Source organism: Herpailurus yagouaroundi, unplaced genomic scaffold (assembly GCF_014898765.1).
Source record: "Herpailurus yagouaroundi ecotype Mexico unplaced genomic scaffold, PumYag 181, whole genome shotgun sequence".
Taxonomy (NCBI): domain Eukaryota; kingdom Metazoa; phylum Chordata; class Mammalia; order Carnivora; family Felidae; genus Herpailurus; species Herpailurus yagouaroundi.
The window spans coordinates 7,384,934-7,407,539 of NW_024412412.1; the positions used below are offsets into that span (position 1 = coordinate 7,384,934).

The 22,606-nt window shown below is 42.2% G+C and overlaps 1 protein-coding gene and 1 long non-coding RNA gene across 9 annotated transcripts in view; one reads left to right on the forward strand and one right to left on the reverse strand.

The window, feature by feature from the left end:
- Positions 1–22,606, reverse strand: part of ASB5 (ankyrin repeat and SOCS box containing 5) — a 55,716-nt gene that overhangs the window by 2,864 nt on the left and 30,246 nt on the right. For 3 of the 6 annotated variants that reach the window (XM_040489866.1, XM_040489870.1, XM_040489868.1), the window contains exons 2-7: positions 10,110–10,189; positions 7,847–7,954; positions 6,389–6,539; positions 6,092–6,226; positions 3,665–3,856; positions 310–2,391 (exon numbers count right to left, since the gene is read on the reverse strand). In XM_040489866.1, the coding sequence (XP_040345800.1) occupies positions 2,264–2,391; positions 3,665–3,856; positions 6,092–6,226; positions 6,389–6,539; positions 7,847–7,954; positions 10,110–10,189 (794 nt within the window). In that variant the 3' untranslated portion in view covers positions 310–2,263. Of the gene's footprint in view, positions 1–309; positions 2,392–3,664; positions 3,857–6,091; positions 6,227–6,388; positions 6,540–7,846; positions 7,955–10,109; positions 10,190–15,309; positions 15,386–22,606 lie in introns of those variants that run through there. The other 3 variants (XR_005794892.1, XM_040489867.1, XM_040489869.1) reach the window with 2 other exon arrangements.
- Positions 10,102–21,145, forward strand: LOC121039636 (uncharacterized). Of its 3 annotated transcripts, none has more exons than XR_005794893.1 (6): positions 10,102–10,213; positions 14,603–14,765; positions 16,435–16,498; positions 17,939–18,007; positions 20,408–20,669; positions 21,018–21,145. It is a non-coding gene; the product is annotated as an uncharacterized LOC121039636 (long non-coding RNA). The 3 variants fall into 3 exon arrangements; XR_005794895.1 differs by having other exon boundaries at positions 17,998–18,007; XR_005794894.1 differs by lacking the exons at positions 20,408–20,669; positions 21,018–21,145 and having other exon boundaries at positions 17,998–18,665.

The window sequence follows — 22,606 nt, forward strand, 5'->3', positions numbered from 1 at the left end:
TAAATGTTTCAGCAGTGCCTTACTACAGTGATTAATTTCATGGTACTTTAATCTCATGTCAAATAGTTTGGTGTTGCTTGGTCTTTGCCTTTGTGGGATTTTGTCCTTAGATCTTTGTGTGTGTGTGCACACGTGTGTGTGTGTGTGCGCACACAGTAAGATTTGGATTAGAAGGCCTTCAAAGTATCGGTTTCAGTCTGCACTACTCTCCTAATGCCCATAATACAGTGATTTGAAACTAGTGTTGAAAAAAATGTGGGCAACTGAATCTTATTCTCCATTACCTTCAATTATAAAACCAAATACTAATTAGAACAGAAAAAAAAAGTGTTTTATTCCAGTGATAATAGTCACACTTTAACATATTAACAAACACATGATACAGTTAAATTAGAACACTTCTTCGATAAGACAATCATACCCAAGCAAAGATAAAAGGTATCAGCATACTAAAATTTTAAAGTATCCGTTTTAATTTTAATATTGATGTGTACTTATTGGCACAAGCCCAGTGAAAAGGGACGGATTATATTACCTTACACCCTAAGCCTACATATGTCTAGCTCAGGGAAAATACTAGTCAACACCTGTTTTACTAAAAAAGCAGTCTGAATACCCAATTATATGTAATGAGGTTACTCTATAATTAAACAATTAAATGCACATTATTCATGAGGACATTATAAATTTGTTAGGCTGAGCTATTTAGTAGAATAGCCTCATTTAAAAGTCTCTAGGCACACAGAAGACATTTTTTTTAACACACATGCTACAGCCTTATTTCTATTTTTGAAAATCTAAACACGACTTAACGATGTGATCTTAGTGACTTTGGGGTTACATTCAAGAATAGTTTATTTCCCATAGGTATCCAAAATTCAGCCAAGAACCGAGAAGAAAGGAAAAAATAGGCCCCTGGGCTTATTATTAAAATAGTGGTCAAAACACTTTATCAAACTTTGATAAATTTATAAAACTCATCAAAACATTTTCTACGTTACACTACAGTAAGTATCCTATCTTATTTCTCAGTCCACAATAGACTCAAACTTAGTCTAAATTACAAAGAAGACACAGTTTGTTTTATTATGTTTTATACCACGCTAAAGTATGTTTAAGGCAGAAGAAAATGAACACAGTAATAACCTTGCCGAAGACACTACTTTGTAATGCTATATACCCTCTTGCTAACACGGTCTAAGCCTCAACCGTTGCTTTGCAGAAGAAGGATTGGAAACAGCACTAGTAGGGTGTATGTATGGGGTAAATTTTGTAAGGTGTCTAAGTTTGCTAAGTGGCGCAGCCTTTTTCTTTTCTTTGCACACCCCACAATCGAAGGAGATTTTATCTTCTGTTTTCCACAGCCTTGGACTTCCCTGATTCCTGAAGCATGGCCCAGGAAGGGCCTCTTTCGCAACTGGGTATGAAGTTCATGGTCTTCAGTCTGCAGGTACCACCAGCTAGTGACAGTTTCTGGTTGGAAGAAGGCTGGAGTGCTTCGTACAAAAGCACTGTAGAGAGGCCTTATGAGGCTACCCTGGAGAAGGAGGAAGTCTTAAAATAGTCTTAGCAAAGGTGTAAGGTTCCAACCATCCCAGGAAGAGATGGAAGGAGCCATAACCTTAGTCCAACCCGTTTCTGGAATGGGGACATTTAAGGTGGCAAAGTGACTAGTGAGATCTTTGCAGGGAGGGGGCAGTTTATCTTTTCTTGATGAACTGATGATTATAATGACAAGCGCACATTCGACGCGGCGGGTTTCGTGAATGACAGCCATCTTTATTTCAAAAAGGGTAGTAGTTCTTTTCTAAACCATACTTGTATTTTGCATTAATATAAAAAATCCACAGAGATCACCAATTACAGCAGCTAAAATTTAAAAGTTAATGCATTATTGGCAGAATGGAGGCCTTTTAAAGTACGTAGTTTCAGTAAGAGTTCACATTTTTTTTTTCATAAAAAGAAACATTGAAATGAAAATTTCTCTTTTTTTCTACATCAAAAAGGGTACATGGGAATAGCTAACAATATATAGATATTTTAAATATGCTATAGTCCAAAAAAAAAAAAAAAACCCAGTAAAAATGCATAAAACAGTAGTACGCACTAGTACACTTAAAATTTAAATTGACATTTCACTTCTTCCCCAGGGCCTCACAATCCCTTATATACTGTGTTTAGCATATTTTACTATGAAATATACACTATGCAGATGAGACAGAAATGTTTTGATTTCGCAAGTATTTAGCATTACTTCCCTGCCTTATCGGTACTGTAAGAAATTCTGCAACAACGTTGGCAGCTGGAGCTGGGGGATGAGGTGCAATCTCGGCCTCCCTATGTAGTTTCTGATACAGAGTCGGCAAAGTTGGCAAAGGCTGCTTGGAGTAGCTACAAAAGACAGGAAGGCATTTGTTAATTAAAATCCAAATGGATTTTTATATGTTGTAAGATGCACAAAACAAACCATAAGCTTCAGTGCTTTGAGGTAAATTAAATAGGGTAGTGCGACCGCTATGCTAGAGACATTTACATAAGCATTTCAGTGGCTTTTATTTATAAGCTCTTATTGTAATTGTGGTATATTCCATATGGGTTCTTTAAAACATTATAATCCTGAGGCTTGTGAAATTGTTATTGCATGTAAAGCCTCAGAAATAAATTCTGCTTCTCAAAGAACATATAAATCAAAAGACCCAATAATGTTAGGCACTAAAGGGGGAAAGTTTTAAGTTGTATCTTTTTCTCAAATTAGGTCTACTAGTTAAGCCAAAACAAATTTTATTATAGTGTCTGAGCCATGCTTAAAAAATTCTGTTTTAAAATACCAAAAGTCTTGGGGAACCTGGGTGGCTCAGTCAGTTAGTTAAGCATCTGACTGTGGCTCAGGACATGATCTCACAGCTCACGGGTTTGAGCCCCGTGTCGGGCTCTGTGCTCACAGCTCAGAGCCTGGAGCCTGCTTCGGATTCTGTGTCTCCCTCTCTCTCTCTCTCTCTCTCTCTGCCTCTCCCCTGCTCACATTCTATCTCTCTCTCTCTCTCAAAAAATAAACATTAACAATTTTTTTGAATAACAAAAATCTTAGGTATGAAAGTATTTCCTGATTCTGTTTCTAACATTATAGAAGCCATGTGCCCTTAGAAAAGGGGGCATGTTTCTAAATATTTATTACATTTTGCATATTGTCAAACAAACTGAATACATTTAACTTAACCAAACAAATACAGACTTTAGGTAAGATAAAAAAAAAAAAGAAAATTGAGATCATTACGCTACCTTCTTTACAGATAGAACCTAAGTTAAAAAATCATCTGCTTCAAAAAAATATTTTAAATGTTATGCCAGTATCATTTTACATGTCAACAAAGAGTCTTTACTTTGCATTGATTTCAGGCAAATGTATTTTTGTGGGTTTTTTTTTTCTTTTTGGTTGTTTTTTCTTTTATTTTTAGAGAGACAGCACAAGCTGGGGGTGGGGGCAGAGGGAGAAAGAGAATGTTAACCAGGCTGCACCCTCAGCACAGAGCCCGATGCAGGGCTCTATCCCAAGACCCTGGGATCACGGCCTGAGCTGAAATCCAGAGTCAGAGGATCCACATACTGGCCACATACTGGGCCACCCAGGCGCCCTGTGTTTTGAAGTGCCCACAAGTATTCCTACCTTCATGTTGAAGCAACAATCTTTCCACCAAACTGCTGGAAGTCGCTACATCTACAGGTCGAAGAAGCTCTGTATTTTTGGCATTGATATCCGCTCCAAATTCCAGCAGTAAGTTTACAACTTCTGTACTGGACTGCTGGGCAGCTGCATGCAGTGGGGTGTCCCAGTATTTGCCTTTTTGTACATCGGCACCTACGTGAAAATAAGGAATAATGAGAAATCTAAACAAAAACCCTTAGACCACTTACCTCGATGCACGCAGAAAAAGGTGATGCCAAATGGACCTCACCTCTGTCTGTAATGAGTTATTCCCCCCCCTTACACACACACACTTCAAATGTACACATTAAAACTTGACACACATAGATGGAGAGTGCACGTTTGTTATGTTCTCTAATATTTTTCTCTATGCTTGAAAGAGCCCATAATACAAAATATTTTTAAATGCTTTAAAGCCCCCAAAGTAATCATATTAACTGGTATTACAAATAGAGCATGATGAGGCCCACTCATACCTGTTTTCATCATGACTGAGATTCCTTAGGATTATTCAAGAGTTTATTGCTCATATTCTTTTCATTTATTTTAAGGCAATAGAGCTCTTCGTGTTTCCTGGAAAACTCATGAATCTAGACGTGTGAGCTGTTTGGGGAAAATGTGCACGGACTTTCCTGTCACTTCTCTCTCATACAACGTAAGTCGATAAATATATAAAGGCATTGAGCCTCTTAAGTAGAAAGACACATTGTATTTCCATGTGCAAAGTAAATTTTTTAAAAATCTTACATTAAAAAAAAACCACCACCCTACCTATTAAATTATTTATTGCTTAGTTATTTTATCTGAGTATGAGTCATGGCACATGGTGATCATTCAATACATGTGCAATGAATCAATACTGTGCAATACTGGAAAGAGCAATCTCATTTCCCAGTGCCTAAGTGGTTATAACACCAAGAAATATCTATCGGTAAAAATGTGTAAGTCCTTTTCAACTCTGCTTTCCGATACTATCAATAAAACGAATGATGTTTACGAGAAGCAGTACGTTTTAAGGGTCCCTTTAGGCCTTCCTGCTACTTTCACATTTCAATAAATGTAATTGTTTTCATATTCTTTCATCAAATACACAATGTTTAGTGAAAGAATGACAGTCCATGACAAAATCTCCATGGAGAAAGCATAAACTCTATTGGTCACGTTAGTTTTATGGGAGGACAGAGCCTGATAATAACAATCAGTCCACAATTACCAACAGCATTCTCTTTCTTACCCAATATAAAATGTCTGGTGGAAATAATAATATTCCTAGCAAAGTAAAAGAAAAGAAAAGAGAAGAAAAGAGGCAACAAAGAAGAAACTCTTCTAGTTCTATAAATTCGTGGGCGATCACAGCCAGAAAATAATAGTGTGTCAACGGTTATTAGCAGAAGTCATATTTAAGACTTAACAGGTATGACGGGAGTGAACTAACAAAGTAGAAACTGCCTGCAAGCAGCTTATAATTTAGCTAAGATATTATGAGCGTATCAGAGGCCAAATGATAGCAGAAACAGTAAAAAGCATGGAAATCCTTTTACTCATTTTACGTGTATTTTCAGCACCTACCACGTGGGAGGCGCTGTGGTAGGGAAAGGAGATGATGGGGAAAAAGACATAATCCACATCCTCAAAAGCTCCTGTTCCTGGGGTGCCTGGGTGGCTCAGTTAGTTAAGCATCTGACTTCGGCTCGGGTCATGATCTCCCAGTCCGCGAGTTCGACCCCTGCGTCGGGCTCTGTGCTGACAGCTGAGCCTGGAGCCTGCTTCAGATTCTGTGTCTCCCTCTCTCTGACCCTCCCCCGTTCATGCTCTGTCTCTGTCTCAAAAACAAATAAACATTAAGAAAAAAATTTTTTTTTAAAAAAGCTCCTGTTCCTATAGGGGGAGACACCATTATGGTCTCAAAAGATTAGGACAAGTTTTCAGGAGGCTAACACTGAACGCTGAGGCATAGGTTTGTTTCAAGTTAGAAGAAAAGGCCGTTAAGTCTTTGTAGGTAAATGGGACAGGACAAAGTCGGGGCGAGCACATGAGCTCTTACGATTGGTAGAAGACAAGGTAGCTAAGCAGTTACTACCCCTCAAATTCCTTGTGATGGATTTATTCATGAAGAAATACATATTTGGCAACACTATATCAACCTTGAGGTTTTACGCTGTATGATCTTTACAAGGGGGACTTTAGGACTTGAGAGATAAAGCTTGTGAATTATCAAGAACGCAATTCCTTTTTTTATGGGTTATGTACTTACATGCAACAATGCTTAGAATAAGAACATTTTTAGCAGGGAGATATCTTTACACAGTTTATTCAGAGAGATAAATATGGATCTGAATCGTTGCTTACGTGTACGGACAGAACGAGAGAGGTTTTAAAGAAAATTACCAGCATAAAGAAGCTTCCGGATGCAGTGGAACTGCTGTGACATACAAGCTACGTACAGAGGAGTTCCCAGATGAGGAATGTCTTGGTCAACGTCTATGCCCCAGGATATCAGTATCTCTAGGCACTCGTGATGGCCTGCCAACACAAAGTAGAGAGGAGCTTACTCTCGACACTGCCCACCTCCATGCGCCTCACCTCATGCTGTTCCCTGCAGTTACTCATTGAAAGCAAAATGCAGCACTCCACGTTGCTAAAGGGACTTCCTCCCCTTGTCACCTAATCCCATAACTAAGTCACCTTTGCTGGCGGCCTCATGTGTGGGAGAAGGAAGACAGGACTCCAGCTGGGGTTTGGCACCGTATTCCAGAAGAAGTTCTGTACAGCTGGCACTGCCTTGTGAGCACGCATTGAATAATGGAGTCACGCCATCTATCGTGATTGCGTTTACCTAAACCAAGCCAGAGTTCAGCAACGAGAGTCACAGAGCCGTACGAGATTAAACGCTAGGCGTTTCAAACAGTTCTACGACCCAACAGAAATCACTGGGATAATGTGTGCAGTAAATATGACAGAGGATATTTAGCTCATACGCATCAACAAGCAAAGCTTTTTTTTTTTTATGTATTTTTTTTCAATATATGAAATTTATTGTCAAATTGGTTTCCATACAACACCCAGTGCTCATCCCAAAAGGTGCCCTCCTCAATACCCTTCACCCACCCTCCCCTCCCTCCCACCCCCCATGAACCCTCAGTTTGTTCTCAGTTCTCAACAGTCTCCTATGCTTTGGCTCTCTCCCACTCTAACCTCTTTTTTTTTTTTTTCTTCCCCTCCCCCATGGGTTCCTGTTAAGTTTCTCAGGATCCACATAAGAGTGAAAACACATGGTATCTGTCTTTCTCTGTATGGCTTACTTCGCTTAGCATCACACTCTCCAGTTCCATCCACGTTGCTACAAAGGGCCATATTTCATTCTTTCTCATTGCCACGTAGTACTCCATTGTGTATATAAACCGCAATTTCTTTATCCATTCATCAATTGATGGACATTGAGGCTCTTTCCATAATTTGGCTATTGTTGAGAGTGCTGCTATAAACATTGGGGTACAAGTGCCCCTATGCGTCAGTACTCCTGTATCCCTTGGGTAAATTCCTACCAGTGCTACTGCTGGGTCATAGGGTAGGTCTATTTTTAATTTTTTGAGGAACCTCCACACTGTTTTCCAGAGTGGCTGCACCAATTAAGCAAAGCTTTTAAAAGTCAAGAGATAAACAGAAATATGATGTGGTAGATGAGTCAGTCACAAGAGTGGCCATGCAGCTAGTAAAAGTCATGGAAATCAATACATGCTCAAGAGTCAAACAAAAATGAATTCAACGGTCAGGTGCCTTTCAACTAGGAAAAAAGTCCAGAAATGTGATGGTGACAAACGTTGTGGTGAGGTCACCTTGCTGGTGGTAAATCAGAGAAATGGGAAATTGTGTTTCTGAGAATTTATCTAAAGGAAAACATCCTGGGGCGCCTGGGTGGCTCAGTCAGTTAAGTGTCCGACTTCGACTCAGGTCAGCATGCTACCCGTTTTTGCAATGACTAGAAATCCTTCTTGGAGCTCACTGAGAACACTGAAGCAAAGTGATTTCTTATTATTCTGCAATTTTTGAAAACTACTAAGGAAAAAAACGCCACATGAGAACTTTGTGCGATTGTCTTAGTCAGTAGATGTGAAGTGATTAATGGTTTTAACCGGTACCTACATTAGCTCCAGCCTCCAGCAGAGTTCTGGCACATGCCACATGGTCTCCAAGGCAGGCTTCGTGCAGCGGGGTGATGTGGTCTATGGTAACTGCATTTACGTTGTAACCCTAAATACGACAGGGATGATTTTGAAAGGTGAGCAAGAAAGTATACGAAACCATCTTTATAAAGGTCATTACCGAGTGATACAAAAGACCAAAGACTCAGGGAGGCAGGTATCAGTTCAGCAGGAAAGGCCAGTTCAGACACCATAGAGGCAGTCCGTCGCCAAAACTCGTCAATACTGTAACACCACCACCGTATCTAAACCCTGGAGCGGCTAAATTGTTTTGTTTAGTAGATTCTGAATATTTTCATAAAATTCCGCCTCCTTGACTTTCTGTGGTCTTTATGAATTGGTTTGATTACTATTATTGTTTTCTTTTTTTACTTTGTAGAGGTGGAGACTGTTGATAGGCCGGGTCACTTGTTTCGATCTGGGGCTGTGACATTACAGGTTAGCCCAGACCGGGGGGAAAATACTCTAAACTGTAGTGAGCCATGTTGTGAACTTTTGTCACTGGATAGGAGTGACTCGGTTCTATTCTTGTGGTTGACAGCTCTGATCATCAAGTCAGTCACACTTGGGCTTGAAGCCTTCTTCCAGAATGCAGTAATTATTTTAATTTGGGTGAGTACCTTAACCTCTAAGTTTTAGGGTCATCGTGAGGATTAAACAGCATCACGTATGTAAAGCAATCATTGTTACAGGGCCCCGCATATGGCAAGAGTTCCATCTTATTTTATTATCCAATCAAAACCAAGTACACACTTCAAAAATCAAATCAAAACCAATAAAACACTTTATTCCAGTTAAACTCATGATGTCGGACTAAACTAATTAAATATTAGGACATGAGATTCTGTGCTTTCCTGCTGTTTTTGGTAACTCACTGTCTATTGGCCATCATACTAAACACTGTAAGAGGAAGATTTTCGTGGCCAAACCCCCATAACATGACGCACTGCCATGGCCTGGAATACTGGGATGAATCTTAAAATGAAGGCAAGAAAAGATTCACCCCCAATCTTGGTCGCTAGCAGGTGGCAACTTTTTAGATCCCTTAGGTTATCTTTTCACAGATTTCGAATTGTCTAGCCAGCAGTCAGACTTGAAGGAGCCAATTCCTAACTGCCACCCGCCGGGGTGACCAGGTGGCCGAGCGTCTGCAGAGGTCTGGATTCTGTTTCCCATCGGGCTCTGGGGGCAGCCTCGGACTCTTCCTGGCTGGCGTGTGGGTGGTATGAGATACATGTCGAAAAATATCCTGAGACTGCTCTCCTCTCAAAGAACTGCATGAGGGTTTCTGTAGGTGGTTGGGGGACCGAGTGGGTTACGTTTAGAAAATTACTGACTTTTCTGAGGGTGCGTTATTTTCCCCCCATCAAGTGATGAGCAAATAAAATGGTCACTCTGTTATCACAGGACAGCCCTACAGGAGCAGCTTGTCCTACATGTTCCCTTTATAGATGAAAAAAGGATGGTCAGGAAGGTTGTGATCCACTTTAAGAACCCGCCTGGCATGCAGGTGCCCTGAGTCCCAGGGCCATGTCCTGGAACCCCGGGCATCACTGCCTTTCCTTCCCACACAGCCACCCGAGAGCATCCCTTTCTCCCGGATACCAGGAAGCACCAGGACAATGACTTCCAGATCTGGGTGTGCTTCTGAATCACGTCGTTCAATTTTAACAACGCACAGGCTAAGCCAGAGTGCTCTGTGTTTCTGTAAGGAATCTATGCTTTTCGTGGGCAGGGAGAGAAGTGATCACTCTGTAGCATTCATGGGTAATTCGCCATCACAGAGGACAGATTAATGTAAAAAAGCTTGTTTGGGCATCTGCTCTGATTACCCCTTTTTGGATATTTTGTGACCAAACTTTCTCTGCAATTAGCTGCACACACTGTATAGAGTAAAGCATAGTTGAAGTGCTAAATGAATAATACATACGTCCAGTGACTTCTTGCTGAAATATGTTTCAGTGAGCAAGTATACTGTATGAGAAACTCGGCATATTAAGACATAGGATTATACCCAAATATTTATAAAGAAATCTCAAAGCTAAATGCAAAGTAGAGGGCTGACTGATATAGGGGTTAAAACAAAAAAAAGACTGGTAGCATTTATTAAGCAGCTTTATTCTTTTTTCTTTGATTACTTTTGAAAGTTAATGTTCTACGGTCATGGGACAGGGATGTATTTCCAGCCGTAGCTAATACGTCACCTGGGATAGCAGTGTTCGCAGAGCAAGAAGACGACCTTGACTTGCTGCTTCATGCAGTGGTGACCGGTCTGCCCAGGAACCTGTTGGAAAAGAAGACGAGATCTGTGAGTAGAAGTGAACCCTGACGGACACACTCAGTTCCTGTGAAATACACACTCTTCAGAGTCTGTGTTCAACAAGGTGACTGAGACACCTGACCATATACCAGGAAGTCTGATTCTTGTCTAAAAGATCCAGCCTGGCAGTTTCAGAATGCCAAGGGCTATAAAGCATGTTCTGGAACTGACCAATCCCAGAACTACTGTACCTTTTGAACTGTCTTCCAAAGAAGGGGAGGATTAAGTTCCCTTAGATATGCCCCAAAAGTACCTGTTTCATGGTTTCTCAGAACTCCAAAAAACTTTTTTTTTAATGTTTGTGTATTTTTGAGAGAGAGAAACAGAGTGCAAACAGGAGGGGAAGAGAGAGAGAGAGAGAGAGAGAGAGAGAGAGAGAGAGAGAGACACAGAATCCAAAGCAGGCTCCAGGCTCTGAGCTGTCAGCACAGAGCCCGATGTGGGGCTTGAACTCACCAGCCGTGAGATTGTGACCTGAGCCAAAGCCGGACGCTTAACAGACTGAGCCACCTGGGTGCCCCGCCCCCAAAAATCTTTTTTGGGCACTTTTAGGAAGGCTAGCAGCAGGAGCACCCCACCTCTCTACTTTCTACGCCCGCCCTGCCATGCCCCCCTCTCTCTGCACCCCCAGACTGTCCTCTCCTTACAGTTTGCCCTGAGGTGTAAAGGAGCTATGCCAGGTTGCCAAGGACAATGAGTAGCTGACCCCTACATCCTGCGCCCTCGAACAAGCCCAGTGGGCCCTCGAAAGGGGTGTCGCGGGTTGGGAGGAGCAGACTATCATTGATGTTTGAAATGGTGCCGATAATGCCAAGGGCTCCCTCAGGGGTCACTGATTCTCCACATACCAATGGTCGGCAACCCCTCCAGCCCTACATCCTGAAGAAAAAGGCACTGACCCACCTTGTCCCCCAAGTTCCCCCTTCTTACATGCCTATGCGCCCCTCTCGTTAGAAAATCAGTGCCCTCCCGTGTGGAAAGCCCCATGTCCTTCTCTCCCCCAGAGCCATCTGGCATCCAACCACCCCTATCTCTCCAACCCTTGTGGTCCACCCAGGTGGTTTTATATGATACCGGCTTGGTGCCCGGTGATTTTCTTGTAATTTAAACAGGATCAGCATGGTTGATTCTATTTAATCTACACGAGAGATCACCCGTGGAGGTTTTCCAGTGATTAAACATGCAGACCGTGCCAATCAGGAAAACGTTCCTTTAAGGGGTCTCATTGGCTGATAAGCTGAAGCACTGCTAGCTAGAGGGAGAGCCTTCCTGACGTAATGGGATTATGTTTGCTAGTATCTGTCTTCTTGTCTACTCCCTCTTCCTCCTTTCGAGGATCCACAGGACGCAATAAACAAAAATAATGTTTAAAAACCCTGCTGATCAGTCCTGGTACAATTTAAATAAAGTCACTTAGCTGCTAGAAACAGACATTTTATGAAAAGCATGTCTGAAGCTTTCTGAATAGGTCAGGAAATGAGGGGAAATGCGGTACGGGGCAGTACTTTAGAAACACGGCATTGCTCCCATGATTTCATACCTTTGAAGAAGTCTCACATGGACCCAGGCCTCCTCAATTATGGTCTCACAGAAGAACTCTGCCAGAACACTGTAAGGGAGGTCCAAACGAGTTCACCGAATAAAATGTGGGCCACATATCACAGGATTCGTGAAATGACTGAGTGAACGTGGTAGAGAGGGCAGAAGGCAACTGCCCATCATCAGTCTTTTTTATATCCAGTGATATTATGGGATGTTGTGGAAGACACAAATCCCGAGGGCGAGGGGGCACAGCTTCTCTTCCCGTTACCCCTGATGTACCAGGAACGGTAATGGTGGCCGATGCCCAGCCTGCGCCGCGTGGGACATGCGGTGGGCCATGGGACACCTGTGCCAGCACCGTGTGCATGATCCCCCTTCCTCCTTACACTCGCCGAGGCATAGACAACTATTCTAGTTTTTAAATTTTTCCTTTAAATTATTTATTTTTGAGAGAGAGAGAGTGCAAGTGGGGAAGGGGCAGAGAGAGACGGACAGCGAGAATCCCAAGCAGGCTCTGCGCTGACAGTGCAGAGCCCTACACAAGGCTCGATCTCATGAACGCCGAGATCATGACCTGAGCTGAAGCCAAGAGTCAGACGCTTAACTGAATGAGCCACCCACGCACCCCTATTAGTTCTATTTTAAAGCTGAGACGTGAGAGCCAAGAGAAACATCATTTAAAGAGAGCTACATAATCTAACTGGAGTTGGTTATGACACTGCTCTGTTCTCCCTTTCCAGCCAGCATTATTTCTTGCTTATTCAGAAGATTAGCAAGCCAGACATCCAATTCTTTGAGCTGTCAACTGAAAGAAGATTTACCGTTATTAGCTTTTGGGCATTCTTTCTTTCCCGTGTGCAACACTCCTATTATATATTAAAAGTAGGATTGAAATGCACAGCAATAAATATTTGTTGATAGGACAATATTTGGCGACAAAGCAATCATTTCTAAGAAGTTAGAACGCTATGTTCTCGCTAAAAGTGCAAAGTCGCCATCGTAAATAATATTATTTGGGGAAACGGCTATGTTTTGAGTTTCAGCTTCTGAGGTGAAACCTGATGCTTTAAAAATCAGGTGGCTTTAAAAATCAGGACTGAGCTGGGTGGCTCAGTCCGTTAAGCATCCGACTCTTGATTTCAGCTCACGTCATGATCTCATGGTTCATTAGATCGAGCCCTGTATCGGGCTCTGTACTGTCAATGAGAAGCCTGCTTGGGATTTCCTCTCTCCCTTGCCCTCTGCCCCCCCCTGCTCAAAATAAATAAACTTTAAAAATAAAAATAAAAGTCATACACGTTTGTTTTATCATTAAAGTAAACTTGACTGCTGAGTGAAACTCTGGAGAACTTAAGAACACATATCAATTTCATTGTGAAGATTTAAATAAGGAAATTATAACAACTTTTCAAAGAGATCACATATGTGAAATCACTAAGTTCAGCTTGCTCAGAAGAGCAGTAGTAAATTAATAAAGTTTTAAGTAATCCTTGCTTAAATATATAAATTTAAATAATCATTTACAGTATTTATAATGATTGTAATGATCATGTTTTCTCTCCTGTATATTGGCTCAATAAATTCATTGCCTTAATTTACCTCTAAAAGATATATGCTGAATTACATGATGCCGTTTCATTATTGCTGCCTATTCTTTCATTGTCACTAGCTAAATGGCAATTAACCAGATGTTGAGATTGGGAAAAGTTTAGAGAAATAGCCTTTTGGGTTCATTTTGGGCTCATTTCTATCTAGTATATTTATGAAGACCTTTAAGGGGCAGCAAAGCGAACAATATTTGTAGCTGGCGGCAATTTGATATCCCCCTTTTGCAAACTAATGTGTTTGCCCATCAAAATCGTTGTATTATACTTCTGAACAATTTCAGCATTGCTTGTTGGTGTTCATGAAAGAAGGCGGTGGGGGGAAGAAAGGAAAAGGATCATTTAGAAAACAGGCAACAGAAGGACCAAAATAAAGAGATGGAAGTATTTGAAGGTACCGCCCTGTACCCCAACCACCACTTGTTCCCCAGACTGTCACACAGCTTTCTGTGGCACCTTCAATTTCTTTTTCACCAAGACTTAGGTCTATTATGGTGGGGAGAGAAAAAGCTGAGCCAGGTTTTCCTTATGTGTCTTTGGTACTATTTCTATTTACATGACCTCCAAAGGCAAGACAAGGGAGTGAAACGTAACCTACAGGGCAGCGTGGTGGGAGGTCAGTTACAAAACCACTGGAGATATGCTGGATGAGGAATCTCTTGGCCCATCAGGCAGAGATCAAGCATGGGCCCCCTGCTGTCTGCCATTATTCCTACAAGAACTGGGTTGGGGATGGGGGAGTGGGTGGAAGGTTGGAGGAGGGGCGGGGAGCAGGAGAATTAAAGGAGACACAGATAAAGCTAGAGCACAGAAGCTCAGGAGGAAAGAGACGGAGGGGCCAGGCGGGCCACGATTCGCATCCCAGTTTAGGACAGTGGCTTCCATGAAGTCATCTAACTTTTCCAAGATTCGGTTTCCACCAAAAATGGGACAAGCACCAGCAACAGTCAGACAGGGTTGAGAGGGGGACTGGGAATGAGCAAGTACAGAGCCTGCTCTATAGGTAATAACCTGGTGGTCTTTGCTAAACAAACTGGTAAATAGGGGGGCTTCTAGTAGGAATTTTAGGGAAAAATAATTGTTTTCCAAAAGTAGAGAAACTCGAACCATAAACAACAGCATTAAAATAATTTTCAGTGCTATCAGTTTAATAAACTAAAGCAACTGAATGATTTATAAATGTATTTAAGCCAACAAACAACACCTCATGCTACGTTTTTCTGAAGTGTAGGTATGTCCATCTACCAAAGGAGTGACCTATAGCACGTGCATGGGACTCAAGGCACCTTGTTTGTTTGAACTCTGCTTGCTTAACTCCCAAGCAACCCCACCTCATTCCCGGTAATGCTGGAGAGGAATCTCTGAAATGAATCCATAACGTGTGAGAATCACAGGTACGAGATCAAATTCCGGTTCCTGTTTTGACCTAAGCCTCCACCCCTCCGTATTTCCTGCCTTCACAATCTGATATTCGGCAACTGCAAATTTCCATTCAGCTGTGTTGCATATAAAATATCGTCCCTTTCAACATGGACATGCTTTATATTAGAACGATTGACACACTTTCTCTCAAAACCAAGCAAAATTACCCATAGCTTCATATACAACAGTTCAGGAACTTTACAATCTTGTCAGACTTTAACTGGGTAGCTAAGATTTTTTTAAGTGTCCACTTTAACTCTTTAGGATGAATTAGTGTGAAAATTAGTTTTACAAAACGCCTGTAACTTTCGCCAGGCTGATCGGGTGCCTTCTGTGAAGGCCGTGCTGTGCCACACGGAGGTAACTTGACTATATTTAGAAACAACACCAGTCCCCAGACATCTGGTATATAATTTACAGGGAGAGAGCCTACCCTGTTCTGTAAACATCGCATGGCTAGAGCAAAAACATTCTCTTTCTTAGATAAATACAGTTTGGTAAGAGTGTATACTGTACCTAAATCGCCATCTCCCCATGGCACTTCAAGCCAGCCACTGTTGAGGTAAATCCGACTCATATCTTTCTTTTATCAACATAAAAAAAAAAACAAAACAAAACTCGCTTGTCGTTTGCTAGCTCTGTTCGGCCATCTTAAGGACCTCTAAGCTCCTTGTAACATGACCTTTCACCACCCAAAACGAAACAGCTTTTAAAATCGGATTTATTTTTCAAAACTGCCTTTTCTTACTGATCATTCCTCTTTGACAAATTGCTTATCCTACCTAATTTTTTCTTTACAGTATGTGCCTTGCAATAAACTCCAAGCATTACAGTGAGAGCTCTACCCCTAGCGATGATGACACCAATCTGCTTCTTAAAGGGTCTGTGCCTGGCTCTCCTTAGTCCCACGTGCGGGAGTAGGACGCAGCCTCATTCCAGAGCTAACCTCGCACTGGCAGTGGTGCAGAGGGCTCTCTGTGTTTGGGTCACTCCCACTTTGCTCAGTTGGTCTCAAAATAGGAAAGTCAGGACACTTATCTCAAACCGGAAATTATCAGGACAGATGGGAATGACATCTTCCTATATGAATCGGTACCAAATGTTAATGCATTTTACAACTCCCTTTGCTATAAAGCATTAAATCAACTATCTTCTTCAAAATGGCAGTGGATTTACCATGAAGCCAGTGCAAACTTAAGTTCAGGACCCCTCCATTGCACAGACACTTTCTAAGACTCTGTAATTTTGTATTGTTTTGTTTAAAGAAGATCCCAAAATGCAGAGAAGCTTCAGGCTCAACATCTGGCCCATCCCTCCTCACGGGTTTACAAAATAATTAAAACGTCACCAGGCATTTACTGACCTTGATGGTGTACTTTTCTGTTCAACCACATAAATAGAGCTACATAAACCCATGAGAACACGCCTGACAGGGAGGGAAGCATTATGCTGTTAAAACCAGTCCCTCCCCAGCTTGAGACTGTCCTCTTTTTCCATCACTGTTGCCTCTCTGAAATTTCCCTCAGAAAAATCCCGTCCAGATCTGAAAACCACCAGCCACAGCTGTGCCTTGGAAACTTTAGGTCTAAGTGGTGAATTGCATGGGTACGCAACTTACTCTCATTGGTTTCTTGTTCACAGTCTAGGATCCCGTCATTATCTCCTAAGAAGACAGTGTCTGGTCCCGAACAGAAAAAGACAACAGGTAAATGAAAAAAGTGCTGGGGTTGAGCTCAAATTAAAAAAAAAAAAAAAAAAAAAAAAAAAAAAGACTTGGGGCGCCTGGGTGGATCAGTCTGTTAAGCATCTGACTTCAGCTCAGGTCATGATCTTGTGGTTTGTGGCTTCGAGCCCCGCGTCGGACTCTGTGCTGACAGCTCAGAGCCTGGGGACTGCTTCAGATTCTGTGTCTGCCTCTCTCTCTGCCCCTCCACTGCTCCTCATGCTCTGTCTCTCTCTCAAAAAATAAGTAACATTAAAAAAAAAAGACTGGATTTCTAACAAAGTGAAGGCAGAGATTTCACTATGATATCCACGAATATCCAAAATCAAGAGAGAAAGAGACTGTAAGGCCTTGCTCAGGTAACAGTGCTGCTCTTGGAGGAGACTATCTAGTCGTTCCAATTACTTGTCACTGGTCACTGGGGCTGTGGGCAGAGCACGCTGGACATCTTCAGGTGGATCTGAGTTCAAATTCTGGCACAGATCCTACTTGTGAACTTGGTAGTAATTAACCTCTTGAACGTCAGTTTTCTCAACCATAATGGGAAGGATAAATCTCTATACATCACAGGGTTGGAGTCACTGCGAACTACTTAGCATAGTAGCAAACACATTTGAAATCTGTCAAAAACAATCCAAATTCCCTTTTCAACAATTATTTCCAAATATCTGCCCCATGAGCTTTTTGCGACCTGTTTTAAACAGGAGGGTAGAACAACTTAACTTACTTAATTAAGGTTATGAAGCTTTAGCTCCTCTTACTTAGATATCTGTAGGGGGCTATAAATAGATAGAGAATGGTCAAAATTTAGGGACAATTATCTCCTAAGTCTCTTCCCTGGGCTTCCCAAAAATTTTTGTGCCAATTCTGAAATTTACTCCTGGATGTTCACCTAGGTCAATCATCTCAATACATTTCTAAAACTAAACTTGTCACCTTTCTCTCAAAATCAGTTATTTCTTTTTGCTTCTGTATGGTTTTAAACAATACCGTCCCCCCATCACCTGGCCCTAATAATATGGTCTTAAACGTAAGCACAACCATTTTCAAGGAAACTTCATACATGGTCACTGTTTCATATGCTCCTCTGCAAGGAGGGAGTTACTTATTATTGGCTTAGTACTTCTTTTTTTGTGAATTTTCTTCAACCCAAGCGGACTCCTAGCATCTGCCTACACTCGCTCTTAGGGGGAATCTCTTCTAGTCCCATCAGTATAAATATTATTCACGTGTTGATGAGCCCAAATTTGCATCTCCAGACCAGCTCTCGCCTCTCAATTCCAGACTTAAATTTCCAGCTGGCTCTTCCAACTTCTCCACTTGGGTATTTAAGTGGGCAATTCCACTTCACATGGAAAACTGAACTCGTGCCAGACTCCTCCTAGATCTCCTATCCACTTCCTGACAATGCCGCTCATCCAGGTGCTGTGAGGCCAGAAGCTTCCGTGTAATCCTTCGTTTCTATTCCTGACACCCCACAGGCAGATACCAGTAAGTCTCCCGCCTCTCGCCTTCCAGTGTAATCCAGACTTTGGCTGTTAGAACCCTCACTGCTGCTGCTCCACTACCGGCCACGATTTCCCCCACCTGATGTGCCGCAAAAGCCTGCTGACTGGTCTGTGTGCTTCTACTTGCGACCTTCCGATAGTCTGTTGTAACCACAGGAGCCAAAATGATTCTTCTGAAGTCACGGAGAATCCAGTGGCTTCCTTTCTTGCCCAAAGTAACATCTCATGTCGTCGTTGTGAGCCACCAGTGTCCCCAGGCTCCTCTCTGATCTCAGGCTCTACCTCCGACCCCTTCCATCGGCCACACTGGCCTCACTGTTTTTCCTCAAGCACACCTCATGGACTGCTGTTCGCTCTGCCTGCCGTGCCTCTTTGTGAAATTTGCACATGGCTTTCTTTGTGACCTCTGTTCTGCCCTGGCACGGCACCTTCTCAGAGAGCCCTTCCTTGGCCATCTTCTAAGAAGTCCTCCCTGTCCTGTTCTTCATTCTGTCTCTCTACCCTGCTTTATTTTTCTTCTTATAATTGCCGCTAGTATATAAGATCTTGGAAAGCAGGACTTGATGTATTTTATTCATTGCCATGCCCCCCAATACTTAGCCCATTAATAATGTTCGTTGATGAATAAATGTTCAAAATCACATGATGCTCTAGAGCTTGGGGGCCCTGACTCCTAAATTCATTGGTTCTTCCATTGCCCCAAGCCACTCCCCACCCCCCCCATCAATGAGTCCTAAGAGTATTTCCTTAAGCAATAATCTTGCCCTTCACATTCACCCACTATTTGTTCATTTATTAAACGTTTATGGTGCTCTTCTAAGCAATTTTCACCCTTCTAGATGCCAGAGATACACAAAGATGAATTAAGTATGGCCCACTTCCTTTTGAATTCAGTTTGGATGGTCTTCCTGATGCCCATCTCTCTCCCACCATCCTTAATACTGTCATTGAATTAAACTTCCAAAAGCACCTAGAGTTCCAGCCAGCCCACAAGGTGCCTTGAGGAAAATTAGAAAAGGCCCCCGTTTCCATGGCAGTCACACCCCATGCTGGGCACACATGGTCGGGCTACACAACAGCGAGTGGCTGTTGTGAGCCCGAAAACACCTTTAGGACCGTGTTGCTCTCAGGCTCAAAACCTTGAATGGCTCGCCACTCACATGCCCATCCTAGAATAAAAGATTATCTGCCATGTGGATTAGACTTTCTGTTTTTATCTTCTGTTACTTGCCTTCACATGCCCCATGCGTATGTTAAACTGGACTCTTGTACGCGTTCCCCCAATTTTTTCTTTTTTTGGATCATCTCCCCCAGCTCAATTTTCCTTCTTTTGTGGCTGTCTGTCTGCTTTGCTGGTCTGCCTGCTCTGATCCTTGGGGCTTAAGAAGTCCAAAAAGCAGACGTGGTAGCTTCCCTTATGTGGAGAGTTAGACACTGGGTGGGGGAAGAGGGTGGAGGGTGGGTAGAGGGAGAAGAAGGTAGCCAAGAGAAAGGAGTAGAGAGGCAGGAGGGAGGTGTGAGAGGGGAGAGGCAAAGGAATGGAGGGAAGGAGAGGCAGAGAGCCACAGGGATGGTTTTTAATGCTGGTCCTGAGGCACCAGATGCCAGTGTCCAGGCCTTGGCCACACCCCTGAGAGGTGACAGGCAGAGGAAGAGAGGGGCCCTCGCCCTTATGTCCCCACCTTCAGGACAAAGTTGCATGCTTTACATCTTAAGCTTTAAGATTTGCTGAACTTGTTTCAAGGGATTAATGGCTCGGCCAGCAGGCTCATCAGCAGGAAGCCTGGGGACTGGAGGCCAAGTGCACCTCCCTAGTGCCCTGGCATTCAGCTCCCACCTCGGCACAAAGCCGAAGAAAAGGATGGGAGGGGACATTATTAAAATGATAACGTTCTTGGGGTGCCTGGGGGGCTCAGTCGATTAAGCATCCGACCTCGACTCAGGTCATGATCTCACAGTTCGTGGGTTTGAGCCCCGCGTCAGGCTCTGTGCTCACAGCTCAGAGACTGGAGCCTGCTTTGGATCCTGTCTGTCTCTCCCCCACACCCCCCCCAACTCGTATTCTGTCTCTTTCTCTCAAAAATAAGTGGAAAGGAAAGGAAAGGAAAGGAAAGGAAAGGAAAGGAAAGGAAAGGAAAGGAAAGGAAAGGAAAGGATAAAGTTCCCATTCAGCCTGAGGGATGGGAACTTGAGGCTCAGTTTAATGGGGAAGTTAAAGCAGGCTGTCGTCTTTTGACCATGCCAATTTTCAGAGTAAGGTTCTATCTCGCCAAACTAGACTGGTCTCTCCCTGACCTCCTCGCAGAGCCTGGCTCCACAGTTTTCTCGTCCAGAAAACCCTCGGAGTGCTCCAGCAGGAGTGTAAGCCCTCTTTCTTCCACAGACCTCAGCTCCTTGAGAGTGAGCGTGAGTGGTGTGGCCATCCCGTGTTCCCAGCACCGACTCTGCACGGTTGCATTTTCTCAGTCTCCCTCGCCACTGCTCCACAGTGGGCTCTTCCTGCTTCCTCAGACACAGTCATGTTGATCTTCCTAAGAGCCCTGACAGGTCAGGTGGAGATGTGGAGGGGGCCTCAAACCGGGCTGTGGACGGAAGGTGTATCTACATTGGACATCTGACCATCATGTATTTGCTACTGCAAGTCGGTGAGTTTAAGTTGCTAAATTGGTTTCCTCATCTATAAAATGGGTGCAGCGGTATCTGCATTTTCCAGTTGTTATAAGGGTTAAATGGGCCTGTGTGAGAAGTGTTTGAACCTCAGTGTGTCTTTAATAGAACTCTGACTCTTATTTCCATTGTACTGAGATTCAGTGCTATGGACTGAATCGTGTCCTCCTAAAATTCGTATGTTGAAATCCTGATGCCCAATGTGATGGTATTTGGAGGCGGGGCCTTTGAGAAATATTTAAGCCATCAGGGTGGAACCCTCATGAATTGGGGACTAGTACCCTTATAAAAATGGCTCCAGAGACATCCGAGCCCTTCTACCACAGGAGGACACAGTGAGAAGGTGCCAGCAATGAACCAGGAAGAGGGTCCTCATGTAACATGACTGTGCAGGCACCTTGATCTTGGACTTCCAGACTCCAGAGCTGTGAGAAATAAATTCTATTATAAACTACTTAGTCTCTGGTATTTTTTTTTATAGCAGCACAAGTGGACTAAGACAGGATTATTTTGTCTGCCACCAAATTCCTACGCTGAAGCCCTAACACCCAATGTGGCTGACTATATCTGGAGATAGAGCTTTTAGGAAGGAATTAAGGGGAGGCAAGGTCATGAGGATGGGGCCCTAATCTGATAGGGTTGTTGGACTTATAAAAAGAGAGAGATCTTTCTCTCCACAAACATGCACCAAGAAAAGTCCATGTGAGCATATGGTGAGAAGGTGGCCAACTATAAGCTAGGAAGACAGTTCTCACCAAGACCTGATTATGTGGGCACTTTGAGCTTAGACTCTAAGCCTCCAGAACTATGAGAAACTTAATTTCTGTTGTTTAAGCCACCAGCCTGTGGTATTTTGTTACGGCAGCCCAAGAAGACTGAGACAGTGATTAAATGCTTTGCTTCAAGTTAAAATCAGTACCTGATCAATCCAGGAAGCAAATTCAGTCCTTTTGAATGTTCAGTGAAACTTTATCATATAATATATTCTCTTCAACCACAGAGCATACAGTATACTTAGTAGGCTGTTAATCCATAATGGATCCATAATAAATACTACAAAACAAACTAATTAAACACACTAAGAAGTGTTACCTTCTAAAAATGAAAAAGAACTGTGGAATTGTTGTCTACATTCTCATATAATAATATGTATATTTGCAATAGTAGCAACAATAGCTGTACTCTCTTATTCAATTATAAAAGTGGGACATTAAATAAGACAATAAATACATTGTCAATCAAAATCAAAATGCATTGTAATCAAAAACCAAAAATCACAATGCTGCTTTCCAAATATAACCAAACCTTTTGTTGTATATACTTCCTAATGTTTTTCTAAATGCATACTTTTTAATCAAGATGCAACCATACTGCTCAGATTATTTTTAACCTTTTGTTTTCATTTATAGATATAATTCTACAATGTTTTAAATGGCTATAATGCATATGTCATTGTATAGGTATACCATTATTTATTTAGTTAATCTCCTACTGAATGTTTAGGTGGCCTTTAGTTTTGAGGAATTAATATTATTTCTTATTTTTGTGAATGTGTCTAATTATCTGCTTAGAGTAAATTCTTAAGATTCTGATACATGTCATCAAATTACCTTCAGCAAAATGGGCCTGTTTACATTCTCATTCACAGTGCTGGAAACATCTGAAGCTAAATCTAATGAAAGTTTGCCAAGACTTTTTTTTTTTTTATTGAAGCATAGGACATTTCCTTTTTATTTTTAATATATTTAAACTATGTCAAGGAAAATTGTGTAAAACTCTATTTTCTCTACACGAAATTAGATTTTAAAATATAATTTTACAGCTTACTTTCAACTTTCTCTGGAGTCTGTCTTAAGTGAAAATGTGTGAGACTCATCCAGTTGAATTAATATTTTTTGTTTGTTTTTAGCCACCT